At 38.5% G+C, this 18,323-nt stretch overlaps 2 protein-coding genes across 2 annotated transcripts; both read right to left on the reverse strand.

Annotated features, from left to right (window-relative positions):
* Nucleotides 1-294: 294 nt before the first annotated feature.
* Nucleotides 295-1,225, reverse strand: LOC112663596 (olfactory receptor 4A47). Its single transcript, XM_025452668.3, is given in 2 exon segments — nt 295-1,179; nt 1,181-1,225. Coding segments are annotated over 2 exon segments (930 nt in total).
* Nucleotides 1,226-13,744: 12,519 nt separating this feature from the next.
* Nucleotides 13,745-14,656, reverse strand: LOC112663595 (olfactory receptor 4C12-like). Its single transcript, XM_025452667.3, has one exon. It carries the CDS (start codon nt 14,654-14,656, stop codon nt 13,745-13,747), a length of 912 nt encoding a protein of 303 aa, XP_025308452.1.
* Between the last annotated feature and the right edge of the window lie 3,667 nt (nt 14,657-18,323).

Consider the following 18,323-nt stretch of genomic DNA (forward strand, 5'->3'; position numbering starts at 1 on the left):
CTCAATCAGTTAATCATCCAACTCTTGGTTTTGGTTCAAGTCATGATCTCCCGGCTCGGGGATTTAGTCCCATGTCAGGCTCTGTGCTCAATGCAGAGTCTGCTTCAGATTCTGTCTCTCTCGCTTTCACTCATTCTCTTTTAAATAAATAAAACCAAATAAATAAATAAATAAATAAATAAATAAATAAATAAATAAATAAATAATCCTTTTAAAAGAAGAAGAAGAAGACTTCTGCATTCTAAGGAAATGAACCCTAATGTCAAATTACTCTATTCATGGTGGCAGATGGGCTCATTTGCTGCAAGATATGATACTTCTGCTCCAGAGCTTCTTCATAGCATTTGTCATCTCAGAATTTCTCAGAGTGTAGATCAGTGGGTTCAGCATGGGGGTTATGACTGTATAAAACACACTCAGGGATTTGTCAATGGGGAAGGTCTTAGCAGGTCTTACATACATGAAAATACATGGAACAAAGAAGAAGACCACCACAGTGATGTGGGAACCACAGGTCTGGAGGGCTTTCCGCCTCCCCTCCGGATTAAGGTTCTTTAGAGAGTGCAAGATGACACCATAAGAGATGAGCAAGAGCACAAACACAATAGAGCAGATCATCCCTCCGTTGGCAGCAACTAAGATGCCAATGACATGGGTGTCAGTACAGACCAGTTTCAGTAAGGGGTACATATCACAGAAAAAATGATCGATGACATTGGGGCCACAGAATGGGAGCCCATAAATAGTGCTAAGTTGGATTACTGAATGCAGAAAACCTCCAACCCAGGATACCACAAGGAGCACAACACACACCCATTGCCTCATGATAACCAAATAATGCAAGGGCTTACAGATGGCCACATAGCGGTCATAGGCCATCACCAGCAGAAGAAAGACCTCTGATCCACCAAAAAAGTGCTCTGTAAACAGCTGGATCATACAAGATTGGAAGGATATGATATTTCCCCCAAAAAACAAATTTGAAAGCAGTTCAGGAGAAATAGAAGAGGAATAAATGACGTCCATAAATGATAAGCTGGCAAGAAAAAAGTACATAGGCGAGCCCAGGGTCTTACTGAAAGAAACAGTCACCACAATGAGTAGGTTGCCCACCATGGTCAAAATATAGAAGAGCAAGAATATAACAAAAAGGACCTTCTGTTCCTTTGGATTCTGTGTGGAGGCCCAAGAGGACAAAGTCAGTAACATTGTTCTTTGGTTCCATTTCCTTGGCTCTTTCTATTCCTTATAGGTCCTGACCTTTGTTATTAGAAACAGTTTACCTTTAGAACAAAGAAAAAACTTTTAAGTATATTATAAGCTTAATTTTTTATTTATTCAACAAAAAGTGCACATGCAAAATCTATTTCTATCAAACCTATCATAATTGATATCATTTAGTTAAATACAATGTGGTTTCTTCTTCTCAGTGATTTCATATATAGGGAGTCAGACCACTATTGATCAATTTAATAAGTGTCACCACAAGTATATTCATGTAGACTATGGATTCCATGTGCCATAATACATAAATCAACTTGTGATCTGGGAAGGCTTCCCAGAGAAAGCAGTACTTTACCTGAGTTTTAAAGGAGAAGTGAGAGAACAAGATAGAAAGGAAATTCCTTGAAAGATACACAATGTATAAAGTCCTACACAAAGTATAATTCCTAAATGAAGAATCACTCAAGGTAATTTACATATTCAAAGTGGGAGAACAATTTATGAATGGTTCTCTGTTTACATCTACCTAATTGACATTTCCAAATAGATATCAATTAAGTATTTATTAAGATAAGTTTTTAATTTTCCACAATAAACCTAGTCCTTCCTAAGTGATCTCCATCTCATTATATGGTACACAGTATTTTAATGACAGGAAATGGTAACACTGCAAGAACAACATCTATTATTTGTCATGCATAACTCTACATCATGTGCTATTTCCACACTTACATAGGCATTTTATATAACTATGTATGTATGTATGTATATGTATATATGTATACACATATACATCTATATCTATACATGTGCACATCTATATAGATCACAGTTAATGTACACTTTATCTTTACAGTAACAAGCACTGCTATCTCCATTTTATAGTTGGAAAAACAGGCTTAGAATACTTAATTTCTCGGGATCCCTGGGTGGCGCAGCGGTTTGGCGCCTGCCTTTGGCCCAGGGCGCGATCCTGGAGACCCGGGATCGAATCCCACGTCAGGCTCCCGGTGCATGGAGCCTGCTTCTCCCTCTGCCTGTGTCTCTGCCTCTCTCTCTCTCTCTCTCTGTGACTATCATAAATAAATAAAAATTAAAAAATAAATAAATAAAAAATAAAGAATACTTAATTTCTCAAAGTCATATACCCTTCAGTGACAGAGATGGGATTAAAAACTAACTATGAAAAAAAAACTATGAACAAATAATTGAATCATATTTACAACAGAAATAAGCAGTAGTGTGTTTCTTCCTCTGTACATATGTAAAATTTGCTTATAGCTTTAGAGTAGTATTTACTGTGTTACACTGCAGATCATTAGTTAACATGTCTTCTCTGCTAGGTTGTCTATAACTCTATCATCTGTGCCAGGGATTTATATTTTATTTTAATTGTATATTTTTGTTAAAAACATTTATATATTAAATGTTAATATGTAATACATAATTTTGGTAAACTTACTTTTATATTTCTACTTTTTTTCTTCTTTTTTTTTTCTATTTAGATATCCTAACTAAGAGGACTCTCTAATATCCAATTCTGGTTACATGTTTAGACATTTAACATTTTTAATTATTATGGCAATTTTTTCAATTATATATTCTCAATACTTTACAATTCTGCATGCAAATAAAGCAGCTTATAAGTCAAAAAAAAAAAAACTAACTTTGATTGACTTCAAAGCTCCTGTGATTCTGAAGAACTTTTCAACTTTTAATTCTCACAGCTCAAATTTGTAAGAATTTCCTGCATTATAAAATAATTCACACAATTGAAAATCTCCACCATTAACTCTTATAGGCTTACCTTTTGAAAGCTTGCTAACAGTCAGCAGGAGACTTTTAAACGAACTAATAAAGACCTGGTAATGCCTCTCCTATCCAGTATGACCAACGAGGTCAAAAAGCTGCATTAGTCCTTAAGGATATATTTTACTTCACATGAAGTGCTTTTTCTGCAGAGTCCTCTAAGTACTTCAGAAAATTGTTATTACTTGATTGTAGATCTACTTAAAAGGAATTCCATGATGCAAATAGAAAACCAAAAATTTTCCACATTAGGATAATTTATTGAGGCAGGCAAATCTATTGAAATAACAAGTCAGCAACAAGCTCTTTTAAAAGGAAAAATCTCTTCCAAAAAATAACTTCTTTTCTAGTACCTCAGAAAAAGAAAAATTACCATTCCCATTTTGGGGCCATCTCATTCTGTTTGTATGGCAAAATTAATTGTACTGAGATCTAGAGAGGACATTCTTGAAATGTTCTGAAAGAATAGTAACAGTGCTGAAGAGAATAGCATCTTCTCCCCAAAAATGCAAAGATCATGGGCTATTTTTTGCCTTCCAACCAGATATATTATCAAGTCATGCCCTGGGAGTATGTCCAAGACTGACTCTTGCTTTATTCTATTTACTTTGATTTTTCCACCAAATTTAAAAATTTTAAAGAACAACAAATGTTGGAGAGGATGCGGAGAAAAGGGAACCCTCTTACACTGTTGGTGGGAATGTGAACTGGTGCAGCCACTCTGGAAAACTGTGTGGAGGTTCCTTAAACAGTTAAAAATAGACCTGCCCTACGACCCAGCAATTGCACTGTTGGGGATTTACCCCAAAGATACAAATGCAATGAAACGCCGGGACACCTGCACCCTGATGTTTCTAGCAGCAATGGCCACGATAGCCAAACTGTGGAAGGAGCCTCGGTGTCCAACGAAAGATGAATGGATAAAGAAGATGTGGTTTATGTATACAATGGAATATTACTCAGCTATTAGAAATGACAAATACCCACCATTTGCTTCAACGTGGATGGAACTGGAGGGTATTATGCTGAGTGAAGTAAGTCAGTCGGAGAAGGACAAACATTATATGTTCTCATTCATTTGGGGAATATAAATAATAGTGAAAGGGAAAATAAGGGAAGGGAGAAGAAATGTGTGGGAAATATCAGAAAGGGAGACAGAACGTAAAGACTGCTAACTCTGGGAAACGAACTAGGGGTGGTAGAAGGGGAGGAGGGCGGGGGGTGGGAGTGAATGGGTGACGGGCACTGGGTGTTATTCTGTATGTTAGTAAATTGAACACCAATAAAAAAATAAATTAAAAAAAAAAAGAACATCTAGATATAAATATTCTTTTAGATCTATCACATTATGGACAGGTCAGATGAGAAGCACTGGTGAACTATACAGTCCCAGAGTACAAACTCACCAGAAGACTTAGATTTTATCATAGAACTCTAGAACACTTGCCCTGTTATCACTAAAGACAAGAACAGGTGGATAATGTAAGAAGAGAGAGAGAGAAGAAAAAGAGAAAGTCAAAGGAAAAATTGAAAAGAAATACTAGAGATGAAAAACACTGACAGGGATCCCTGGATGGCGCGGCAGTTTGGCGCCTGCCTTTGGCCCGGGGCGCGATCCTGGAGACCCGGGATCGAATCCCACATCGGGCTTCCGGTGCATGGAGCCTGCTTCTCCCTCTGCCTATGTCTCTGCCTCTCTCTCTTTCTCTCTCTGTGACTATCATAAATAAATAAAAATTAAAAAAAAAAAAGAAAAACACTGACAGAATTCAAGAAAGCCTTTGACGAGCATTAATAGACTGGACATAGCCTCAGGACATGGCAATAGAAATTTCCAAAACTGAAAATCAAAGAGAAAAAGCCTGAAAAAAATATAGACAAATAAACAAACTATAACAGAATATGCAAAACAGTGGAACAACTACCAAACAGGTAACATACATGTAATGGGAATACTAGAAAAATTGACAAGAATAGAGGCAAGATTTTAAGCAATAATGACTGAGAATTGCCCCCCAAATTAATGTTGAACACCAAGCCTCTGGAAACTCAGGTAATACTTCATAAGATAAATGCCTAACAAAAACCAGATAGAAGTATGTCATATTCAAGCTTCAGAAAGTCAAAGGTAAAATTTTTAATCTTGCAAGAAACCAAAGAAAAAGTATCTTACCTATAGGAGAGTGTCTGACATTAAGCCCTTTGATTGTACTGTAAGTGCTTGCTTGACATTAAGTTTTTGATTGACAAAGCATCCATTTCAAAAGCATCTATCATGAATAAACATATTACCAGCTATATGACACAGCTACTAGCAAAGCAACCAGGTTAGGAATTAAGACACCTCCACTCATGAAGTTTCCTCTTTCAGAAAGCCCTGGATGACTTCAACAACTGACCAGTTTAGTGACCCTGCTTATCCTTTTCTGTGCCTTAATTCTCACTCTCATGCTTTAAATGAGCCAATAAATAGTGAACCCATGAAACCCTGCATTGACCCCCACTACCATCAGACCCTAATAAAGGCATAGCCCCAGGTCTGTACTTTTGCTCTCTTTAACTGCAATCTTAGATGTGGCCCTCAGATATGCTGTTTACCCTCTAAGACTAGTGTGTAGAAAATCATGTACCTTGAAGCTCCCTGATCATTTTTACTGCAGTCAAGTGTATCCTGAAATCATAGTAAGAACCACAAGAGCCAGTCCAGCCACAACACTGGCCTCAGTGGAGGAAATGTCTATGGGGACTTACTATAAGTAATACAAGCCCAGGTGAGTGCCACAGGCATTCCTAGACAATCACATCACTATCACCCGACTGGGACCACCACCACAAGAGCAGAAGAAAGAATTAGATCCAACTTCTCAGAAACCATGCAAGAAAGAAGTGAATGGAGTAAAGTGCTGAGAGAAAAAAATAATAAAGTGCTGAGAGAAAAGAAAAGGAAAAAAAACCCCACCAATATAAATTTCTGTGCTCTGTGTAATTATCCTTTAAAAGTGAAGAAGAAAGGTCAAACTTATAGAATCAGAAAGTAGAACAGTGGTTGCCAGGAGATGGGGATAAGGAAAGAGGGAGATGTTGACCAAAAACTACTAACTTCTAGCTGAAGATGAATAAGTCCTGAGTATCTAATAATCAGTATGGTGACATAGTTAACAATATTGTGTTATATACTTGAGAGTAAATTTTAAATGTTCTCCCCCCAAAAAATGTAATTATGTGAAGGGATGAATGTTTTAACTTACCTTATTGTGGTAATAATTTCACAACATATATGTATGACAAATCACATTGTACACATTAAACTTATATTATGTGCCAATTATACTTTAGTCAAGATGAGAAGGAAAAAAATCTATGCCTAGATGTTTCTAGCAACTTTATTCACAATTGTCAAAACATGAAAACAACCAAGACACTCTTTGGTGGGTGAGTTGATAAATAAAGCTGTGGTACAGACAGAAAATAAAGACTATTTGGCACTAAAAGGTTGACCTATCAAGTCAGGAAGGGACATGGGAGAAATTTAAATGTGTATTACTAAGTGAAAGAACGCAATCTCAAAAGGCTACATATTGTATGATTCCAACTATGTGCAATTGTGTCAAAGGAAAAATGATGCAGACAGTGAAAAGATCAGTGGCTGCCAGGAGTTAGGGGAGAGAGAAGGATGAACAGGCAGTGCACAGAATATTTTTAAAGCAGTGAAACTACTTTGCATGATACTACAATGGTGGATACATTTCATTATACATTTGTCCAAACACATAGAATGTACAGCACTAGAGGTGAACTCTAATGTAAATTATGGACTTTATGTGATAATGTTTCATAGGTTCATCAGTTGTAACAAATGTACACAGTCTTGTGAGAGGTCCATAGTGGGAGAAATTTGCATGTGTGGGGACAAGGATTATACAGGAACTCTCTGTAGTTCCTGCTCAAATAGCCAGAAGCTGAAAACTTCTCTAAAGGTAAAGCTTATTAATTTTTTTAAGGAGACATGTGTCCAGGAAGAGGAAGCACACAGATGCATGTGGATAAGCTGAATATCCTGGAGGCCTACATTAAGAGCCAAGATCCAACTAGATGGAGATCTGAGGTAAGATGAAATGAGCGTACCCTTTTAAACCTAGACAACTGTGGATTTTAAACAGAATTTCAAATGTGTTGGAGAGAGGTGACTAGGATTAATTCGCCTTCTTACCTACAATAGCATAACTTTGAGAACATTATTTTAAATATCCCTCAGCCTCGTTTTTTAGCTCTAAGAGAATAATGTGCACTTCAAGAAATCATGATGATTGAATGATATAATGTATGCCAAGTGCCTGATACACATAGTACACAATACATTTTGGGGTGGTTTTTTAAAAAGATAAGAGTCACTAAAGCAAGACAAGCATTTTTGTTTATTATTGAGAAAACTTTCCTTATAATAAACATTTCAAAATTAAGCTAGAAGAGGTATTTAGGAAGTGCTGCTGCATCATACCCTACACTATGCTAATGCCACAAGGTGAAAGACAATGCTGTCCATTGCATTTCTACTTTAGCACTAACCACAACTATTAGCACAGCAGGTATAAATGATATGAATAACTCTATGGTATCAACAATTTTCCTGCCCTCAGCTTCTTTGTGGTCATTTATTTCTGCTTCTTCTCCTAGATCTAGGATAGAGACTGGGATACTCTTATATTCTGTGGAAATTAAAAACTATCTATGGGATAAATGAAACCCATTTTGTGAGCTCCCATCCCCAATTGTGCACATTCGAGTGTGTGGCTGCCCAAAAATCTCTTAAAACCATCCCACACATGTTAGTTTCCAAGGTATGTATCCTCTATTCCAACATAAAATCCAAAGAATCTCCTTTCCTTGTTTCCCTGCAACAAAGGTGCAGACATGTGATGGGTTCTGTCAACCAAGAGTCTGTGTGCAAGTCTTGGAGAAGTCAGTTATCTGGCGATAGGTAGTTCCAAGCATCAGAGCAGCTTTGAGGTCAGGAATGTGATGGCACCACTGCAGTCTAGTCAGGGCAGGGTGATCCTGATTAGAGCAGAGGCAGCATCTCCCTTGCATGCCAGTCCAGTCAGGTATGCTTCTGCAAGCTCTTCCTGATAGCTCAGTCTTCAATCTGTGATTCCCACTCTTCCAAATATCCTTAAAATATTTAATTGCATATCAAATATCCCTTCTACTGAAACTAGCTACAGAGATGCTGGATCATCGGCTAAGAACCCCAGATGATATATTCAACTGACCTAAAATTCTCCATTTCAATTTATCACCAAGAATGGAAAGTCATCAACTTCAGGAGCTTCCAGTTAACAACGGTCTCTTTTAAAAATGCATTTATTCTTAAGAGGGTTAAGTGGAAATGATGGCCTTTTATTCAGTAAGTCTGTATGAAGCATTTACCGTGTGCCAAGTCTACTCTAAGTGCTGGCAATACAGTAGGGCGTAAAATAGCCAATACACCTACTTTTCGTGAAGCTTGCATTCTAATTGGAAGAGACAGAGAATAAACAAGTAAATCAGATAATCAGATGGCAAAGGTGCTATAGAGAAATTGTGAGTACTGTGACAGAATAACTCAGGGAGATAGAGGATGGCTTTACATGGTGATGGTGGTTAAAGACCTCTAAGGAGGTGGCCATTGTGTTGCAGACTGAGTGAGGACAACAATCCAAGCAATAGGAAGGCCTAGAGGAAGAGCATTTGGGGAATAAAGGACTAGTTCAAAGGCCTATAGGCAAAAATGAAACCATTGCAGCTGAAGTTAGTGGGTAAGGGAGAGAATGATATAACAGGGTCAAAGAGATGTGCTTGAGTGGGACAACTATATAGAGATGTGCAATTTAAGCAAATGCTTTCAAATGGGAAAAAAATTGTAGAAATTAAAGAAGCCATGAAGAGGCAAAGTGGAGATGAATGTCATTGGCTACACCAAGTCCACCAAAGAAAACACCTGCCAGAAAGCACATACAGGTTCTGGGGAAAGACGGTTGCTTGAGTCCAGATGTTTTATTTCACTTCATCTGACTTTAATTAGAGCTGAATTAATTGTAAGGTTAAGGTTGCTTGGTGATATCCGAGTCAGAAGGGAGTAGTTAGTGACACTCACCCATACCAGATAAAAATCCCCTTCCCAAGTACAGAAACTCCTCTCTAGTGGTTTTACTCATGACCTTTCAGCTCACTGTCTCTCATACCTGGACACAGATAAACACTATAAATTCTTGCTTTGGTCTTCCTTGAACACAAAACCTAGAGTGGCCCCTTGTCTTTTGAGTCACTATCATATTAACTACATCTTTAAATTTTTAAGCACTTGAATGTAACTTTTTTCATATATATATTAACTTATTTATTGTCTATCTCCTTACAAAGTGTATGTGATCTGTCATTATTATGAAGTATACCATAGTGTTTAGGAGCACCGGTTCTAAACTGCATCTCAGGCATTTTCTAGCATGACCTACAGTAAATTATTTAAATTTTCCATACTTCAGTTCTTCTAGAAAGAAATAATAATAACATTATTTCATAGAGATCTTAGGGGATTAAACAGTAACTTGCCTTTGTAGCAGCAGTCAAATTTTAGTAAGTAGGAACCACTTTTACTACAATTACTAATTATTGTAATACAGATTTTTTATCACAGAAAGTGTCTCAAATTTTGGTGTTTTCCTTCACCTAATTGTAACTTCAGAGACATTCACATTTTAAGGTGAATTTTGTAGAGAGTGAATCTTATCCATCTTGTATTAATTTTGAGGGCTTTACTCTCAGAATTTCGAAAGTGCCTCATGACCTCATAATAGAAATATCTGCCTAGAGTTGAATAACATGTATAAATCAGAAGGCTTTTCTAAAAGTCAGACAGAAGGGAGAAGAAATGTGTGGGAAATATCAGAAACGGGACAGAACATAGAGACTCCTAACTCTGGGAAACAAACTAGGGGTGGTGGAAGGGGAGGAGGGCGAGGGGTGGGGGTGAATGGGTGACGGGCACTGAGGGGGGCACTTGAGGGGATGAGCACTGGATGTTATTCTGTATGTTGGCAAAGTGAACACCAATAAAAAATAAATTTATTATTAAAAAAAATAAAATTAAATAAAAGTCAGACAGAAATAGAACACAAATGAACAATTGAAGGAGCAACAAAGACAATGACGCTTATTAGGTACCCACTAAGTGACAAGCATTGTCCTGGATATTTGGCATGCAGTGTCTCATCTAATGCTTAAACTACTGTTTAAAAAATGTATTACCATTTCACTGTCCATGGGAGCTCAGATTAAAATAAGACCCTGAGGAATGCCTGGGTGGCTCAGTGGTTAAGGGCTCTGCCTTCAGCCCAGGGTGTGATCCTGTAGTCCTGGGATCAAGTCCCATGTTGGGCTCCCAGCATGGAGCCTGCTTCTCCCCTGCCAATGTCTCTGCCTCTCTCTTTCTGTGTCTCTCATGAATGGATAAATAAAATCTTTAAAAATAAATAAATAAATAAAATAAGATCCTCAGAGTTATTGAAATTCACACAATATTACATAAACTTAACCAGAATTCAATACAAATTCCGTTTACTCCATAACTCAAATCTTTCCACATCACCCAAAACTGCCACTAACACTAACTTCCAGAGGCTGAATAATAACATAAAGTCAATTATACTCTTACCTAAACTTCAAGGAAAAGGTTACCTGACATAGTATTGATAATATATAAGGAACTAGCTGTCTTTTTTCACCTAAGGAGACAGGGACCAACATCCATAGAGATGCTGACCCAAACACAATGAGGACCTTGCTAGTTCAAAAAGAGATATAAGCAAAAATCTGTCCATACTAAGAGTTGGGCCAGCAGTGTTTTTTTTTTTTATTCTTTTAAATATGCTTTTATAATGTTTACTATGTGCCAGGAACTTTCATAAGCATTTAGCATATAAAAACTCATTTACATAGCCCAAATATATTATGAAATTTGTATTATTGTTACCATTTTTACACATAAAAAATATTGTATAAAGATAAAATAAGGGGAGGGGCAAGATGGCTGAAGAGTAGGGTCCCCAAATCACCTGTCTCCACCAAATTACCTAGAAAACCTTCAAATCATCCTGAAAATCTATGAATTCGGCCTGAGAATTAAAGAGAGAACATCTGGAATGCAACAGTGAGAAGAGTTCGCGCTTCTATCAAGGTAGGAAGACGGGGAAAAAGAAATAAAGAAACGAAGGCCTCCAAGGGGGAGGGGCCCCGCGAGGAGCCGGGCTGAGGCCGGGGCGAGTGTCCCCAGGACAGGAGAGACCCGTCCCGGAGGAGCAGGAGCTGCACCAACCTTCCCGGGCGGAAAGGGGCTCGCAGGGACTTGGAGCAGGACCCAGGAGGGCGGGGATGCCCTCGGGCTCCCTGGGACACTAACAGACACCTGCGCCCCTGGGAGAGTGCGCCGAGCTCCCTAAGGGCTGCAGCGCGCACGGCGGGACCCGGAGCAGCTCGGGGGGGCTCGGGCGGCGGCTCCGCGGAGGGGGTTGCGCGGCCGGGAGCGCGAATCCACCAGCGCAGGCGCCGGGACACAGCCCAGGATCCGGCCTCCCCCCGGGACAGGCAGAGGCCGGGAGGGCCCAGGACCGCAAGGACGCTCCTGCCCGGAGCTGAGCAGATCAGCGGCCCCGCCCGGAGCCTCCAGGCCCTGCAGACGGAGAGCTCCGGAGTTACGGCGGGGGCTGAATCCAGGTTTCCAGAGCTGACCCCGCCACTGGGGCTGTTCCTCCTGCGGCCTCATGGGGTAAACAACCCCCACTGAGCCCTGCACCATGCAGGGGCACAGCAGCTCCCCCAACTGCTAACACCTGAAAATCAGCACAGCAGGCCCCTCCCACAGAAGACCAGCTAGACTGACTGACAACTTCCAGGGGAACCCAAGGGACTTAAAGTACACAGAATCAGAAGATACTCCCCCGTGGTTCTTTTTTTTTTTTTTCTTTCTTTTTTTTTTTCTTTTTTTTTTTTTTTTTTTGTTTTGCTTTTTGATTTGTTTCCTTCCCCCACCCCCCTTTTTTTCTCCTTTCTTTCTTTTTCTTTCTATTTTTCTTCTTTTTTTTCGTTTTTTTTTCTTCCCTTTTTTTCTCTTTCTCTTTTCTTTCCTTCTTTCTCTCCTCTTTTTCTCCTTTTCACAGTACAACTTGCTTTTGGCCACTCTGCACTGAGCAAAATGACTAGAAGGAAAACCTCACCTCAAAAGAAAGAATCAGAAAGAGTCGTCTCTCCCACAGAGTTACAAAATCTGGATTACAATTCAATGTCAGAAAGCCAATTCAGAAGCACTATTACACAGCTACTGGTGGCTCTAGAAAAAAGCATAAAGGACTCAAGAGACTTCATGCATGCAGAATTTAGAGCTAATCAGGCAGAAATTAAAAATCAATTGAATTAAATTGAATTAAAAACATTCATGGAAACTAATGAGAATGAAGATACAACCATCCAAAATCTTTGGGATGCAGCAAAAGTAGTCCTAAGGGGGAAATACATCGCAATACAAGCATCCATTCAAAAACTGGAAAGAACTCAAATACAAAAGCTAACCTTACACATAAAAAAGCTAGAGATAAAACAGCAAATAGATCCTACACCCAAGAGAAGAAGGGAGTTAATAAAGATTCGAGCAGAACTCAACGAAATCGAGACCAGAAGAACTGTGGAACAGATCAACAGAACCAGGAGTTGGTTCTTTGAAAGAATTAATGAGATAGATAAACCATTAGCCAGCCTTATTAAAAAGAAGAGAGAGAAGACTCAAATTAATAAAATCATGAATGAGAAAGGAGAGATCACTACCAACACCAAGGAAATACAAACAATTTTAAAAACAAAAGATTAAAAAGTATAGGAAGTGAAGATAAAGAACAGAGAAAGCTTCACAGAATACTACATTTTTGTTTTGCCATTGCAAAGGTAGTGAGCTTGCACTGCATGACTTATGAAGAGTTGAGTTTCATGATGCTCATAGCATAGCAACTGCTATGAAATATACTTCCCAGGAAATGCTATAACAAAGTGATCTGATAATAAGCTAAGGATGCAAACATAATCTATAGCATTATTGCTCAAAGTGTATGCATAGATCACCTGTTTAGACACATCTACATAATTTGTTTAAAATGCAAATATGCCAATCCAAGAATAGTCCCCCACTGAGTTAGAATCTCCCGAGTCTATATCCTGGAAATGTGTGTTTTAACAAGAGTTCCAACTGATTCTGAAAGTAATCAAAGTTTGACAACTAAATGGGCAATAAATAAATCTAAATGTCATAGTTTTAAATTATTAATAATTTCTTGCCTGGGCCTTTCCTCAGAAAACTTACATGCCAACATCAACATACTTTTACAAATAATGTTCACTCGGTCCTGAACCATTGAAATTATATTATTTTCTCTTTGCCATTTAAAAAATAAGGTCGGGCAGCCCCGGTGGCATAGCGGTTTAGCGCCGCCTGCAGCCCAGGGCGTGATCCTGGAGATCCAGGGTCAGGGTCAGGAGTCCCATGTCAGGGTTCCTGCATGGAGTCGGCTTCTCCCTCTGCCTGTGTCTCTGCCTCTCTCTCTCTCTGTCTCTATGAATAAATAAAACCAAATCTTTAAAAAAATAAAAGATAAGGTCATTTTATGCTATTGTGATTATTTCTCCATTGAAGTCACCTTTTGATCCAGAGCTTCTTTATAGCATTTTTCACCTCTGCATTTCTCAAGGTGTAGATTAAAGGGTTTAACATAGGAGTTATCATGGTATAAAACACAGCCACAGCTTTATCAATGGAAAAGGTGATCGCTGGACGCAAATACACAAATATACAGGGCACAAAGAATAAAATGACCACGGTGATGTGAGAGACACAGGTAGAGAGGGCTTTACGTCTCCCCTCCAAGCTGTAGGTCCTTAGAGAGTGCAAAATGACCATGTAGGAGACCACCAAAAGGAGAAAGTTTAACAAACAGATGAACCCACTATTGGCAGCAACAAAGAGACCAAGGGTATGAGTGTCCATGCAGACAAGTTTCAACAAAGGGTTTAAGTCACACATGAAATGATCTATAACATTGGGCCCACAGAAAGGCAGCCAGACTGTGAAGAAGATCTGAATGGTTGCATGGACAAAGGCTCCAGCCCAGACCACGCCCACAAGGAGGCTACAGACCTGTTGACTCATGATGGTTGTGTAGCGCAAGGGTTTGCAGATGGCCACATAGCGGTCATAGGCCATTACTGTAAGGAGGATAATCTCAGCAGCACCAAAAAAATGCTCAGCAAAGACCTGAGTCATACATCCCCTAAAAGAGATTATTTTTCTCATAGTAAGAGTGTCAGCAAGCATTTTAGGGGTCATGGAGGAAGAACAGCAGCCATCTATAAGGGACAAGTAAGACAGGAAGAAGTACATGGGGGTTTCCAGGGCCTTGCTGGTGCTGATGGTGATCATGATAAGCAAGTTGCCTGCCAAGGTGACCAAGTAGACAATTAAAAACACAACAAATGAAAATTTCTGAAGTTCCACATTTTGAGTCAAGCCCAGGAGGATGAATTCCGTCACATTATTCATCTTCTCCATCAAATCCATCCAGGTGACAAGTGACATCCCTGAAAAGAAAGTCACACTCATCCTCAATAATGACACTTTCATCTAATGGATATTCATGGCATGCCTTATTTTTTTCTAGTTTTGCAGAAGGTGAAAACAAGCCCAAAACCCTATTGACTGTTTCATTTTTTGTATTCTTATAAGTGACAATGTAGGTGCTATTGTGTTTTTTATAATTTCCTGATTTTTTTTTTGAGAGAAAGAGAAGGAAAGAGAACACAAGTTAGGGAGAGAGGCAGAAGGAGATGGGGTGGCAGAGAATCTTAAGCAAGCTCGACACCCAGTACAGGCTCAATCCCATGACCCTGAAATCATGACCTAAGCTGAAATCAAGAGGCTTAATCAACTGAGCCACCCAGGCATCCCTTGTTTTAATTTTCTACAACAAAATGTGCAACATTTAAAATCAGAAAAAAAAATGCTATGCATCAATTTGGAAGAGCCAATCAATGATATAGCCATGGATGTGGGACATTCACAAATACCCAAAGATTTGTGTATTTTACCTCCAAAATGGCTGGATATGTTTACCAGTGAAAAATCCAATTTGTTATAATTGAGGTCATGCAAAATACTCAAAGACATATAAAGATTCTTTCACAAGCCATGTTTTTTCATACTTTACCTGTGTGGTAGCTTCTCAGCTTTCTTAAGACTAAAAATGGTATTGCTACCTCCTCCTAATCTCACAGAAGGTGGTAAATCACCCTAAAGGCTTGTGCCACATTGTCTGGTACTCATCTCTCATTCTTCAACAGGGTGCATTCCTGAAGGCAAAAATATGCCTTAATGCAATTGTAATCATTAATTTTTATATTCCCAGTGATGGCCAAAAAGTAAACAGTCATAAAGCATTCACTGAGAGAGGGAGAAGAAAAAAAGAGACAAAAGAAGGAGGGAGAGAAATATAAAGGAAAAAGAGCAAAGAGAAGTGAGCTTAAATTCAAAGACTTAGTTTAGAATCTGGGATACACCACTTACTGACTGCATAGCATCAATTTATTTTATCTCTCTGGGATTCAACGTTTTCATCTGTTAAAGTGGGGAATAAATATATCTGTATTTAGGAGTGTCATGAAGATCAAATCATTTTAAATTTACTATTGTTGTTGTTAATATGATTTTACTGTTCTCACAAGAGTATCACCAAAGAAATCTTTCAAAATTGTCTCTGAACATCTCCAAAAGGCAAAGATTCTAAAAATGTAAGCTAACCAAATGAGAAGAAACAGGAGAAAAAGTAAAAGTAATAAATGTCAAAAAGAAAGGTCATAAGATTTAAGAAAAAAATTTTAAGCAAGTGATTAAAAGACTCTTTAATATAAATATTATTATTTAATTTGCTTGCTTTGTTTGTGGAGTGTATTCTCTATTGATTAATTGATTTGTTGAAGATGTATTCCAAATACAAAATAATATACTCCTTCCAAATTTAACTCTATGACCAAGCATAGATTTTTCCAGGAAACAGGAAATCATATAAACCTTGTTCATTATTCAAATAAGTGCTTTGTACAGTGTTGTGTCTTACTAGTTTTATAACCCTATTCAATTTTACATCCACAGTGATGACCAATATGAGGTATTAGAAAGCATTTGAACACTAGGGTATAAGAAACAGGTCAGAGTAGCATGGGGGGATGGAGGGAAAACTGAATGGGAAGTCATCAGAAAGGGGACAAATCATGAGAGACTCTTAACTATAGGAAACAAACTGAGGGTTGCTGGAGGGGAGGTAAGAGGGTGGATGGGATAACTGTGTGATGGACACTAAGGAAGGTCTGTGACGTGATAAGTACTAGGTGTTATAGGCAACTGATGAATTATTGAACACTACATCTGCAACTAGTAATATACTATAAGTTGGCTAATTGAATTTAAATTTTTAAAAGGAGGGGAAAGCACTTGAGAGAGAGCAACAAAAGAGATGTAGAGACAGAACAAAGGGAGAAAACGAGAAAGAAAGAGGAGAAAAGGTAAAACCAAAAAGGAAAAAGAGAAAAAAAAGGCAAGAGGGAGAAAATGGAGACACTACACTTACTAAAGTCATCTATGACTTTAGATGTTGGAATTTTCCAACAAGTGCTGCATCTGAAATCTGAACTTTTTATCAAATTTACTTGCTGATTATGGTCCTCTGGGTCAACATCAGAGAAAAATGCTGACAAATCAAGAAGTCATAGGTTGTCCTTACATACACACTGGTCAGAAAAAAAAAAGTTGTTTTTGCCTACCTTGGTGCTGAGGGTTATAAACTACTGTCTTGTCAAGAGTTGGTCCTTTGCAACTTCAATAATACTTAACTCCATTAGGGTTATCTTCAATTCAAGGTATATGAAACCCAAGTCATAGTCATTTAATTTATGTAAATTTACTGTTCAAAGAAAAGAATCAAAGTGTTTCCAGAAATCAAAAAGAAGAAAATTATGCTCTTCTTACATACCAATCCTCCCTATATGTTATATGCCTGGGACTTCTCACCCTGGCATGATTTGTTCAGATAAGAAATTATTCCAGATAGTAGACACATTCACTTTATATTTAAAAGGAATTTGGGCTGGGAGGAATGGGGAGGAGCTTCAGCAGATTAGCACATTTCTATTTCTGTGGGATTCACAGCAATCTATAGATTTTTAAGATTTTTTCTGTAGACGTTGTTGTGAGAGACTTGATACAGGCCCTAAGCACATGGAGCCAGAAAAGTAAATTCAATTACCAAAACATCAGCAGTCGACTAAAAGTCTCTGAGATGAGGAATCTCTTGAAGCCAATTCTGAGCCTTTTTTCAGAGCATTTATGCTTAGTGCTGAGCCACGTACTTTGGTCCTTGGGGTGCACTGTTTTCTCCCATCATTTCACTAGCTCCCCATGTCCAGCCACAGATATAGTCAAGAAGAGGTGCTGCCTTTATGGTTCACTCTGCCAAGGAATCCTCACAGTCCTGCTTCTCAACTCCTTCAATTCCCACGAGAAAGGTATCAGTTTTATTTAAATGGTGACTCACCTCTATGCTATTCCCCCAAAGGAAGAGTAGTTAATTTTAGGACTCTTTGCCAAAATGGCAGCCAAATGCTTCTCTCTTCCTCCTATAGTCCCTCTGACTAGAGAAGGACTTTTTTGACAAGGGTTAGATTTTATCTCCAGGAATAGGATAATTATTCCTAGTTAGAACCTTAGATTATTTGTTTCTTTTTTTCCCCAATAAATGTTCATGGAACATCTAAAATATACCAGGCACAGTGTTGTTCAATAATAATAATGGTAACTAGTGAGTGCTATGTGCCAAGCTCTGTTTTAAACACAATACATGACGTACACTTTGTGATGGGCACTATTATTAATTTTCATTCTACAAATGAGGAAACAGGAACTGAATATAGGTAATTTAACCATGATCAGAAGCTGAGGGGTGACAGAACTAAAATTTATTTATTCATTTTTAAAGATTTATTTATTTATTTTAGAGACGTACAGAAAACATGCATGAGGGGGAGGAGGGGCAGAGTAAGTGGGAGAGAAAGAACCCTGAAGCAGACTCCCCACTGACCATGGAGCCCAACATGGGGCTCAATCCCAGGACCCCAAGATCATGACCTGAGCTGAAATCAGGAGTTGGATGCTTAACTGACTGAGCCAC

This window comes from Canis lupus, chromosome 18, assembly GCF_003254725.2.
Source record: "Canis lupus dingo isolate Sandy chromosome 18, ASM325472v2, whole genome shotgun sequence".
Classification (NCBI taxonomy): Eukaryota; Metazoa; Chordata; class Mammalia; order Carnivora; family Canidae; genus Canis; species Canis lupus.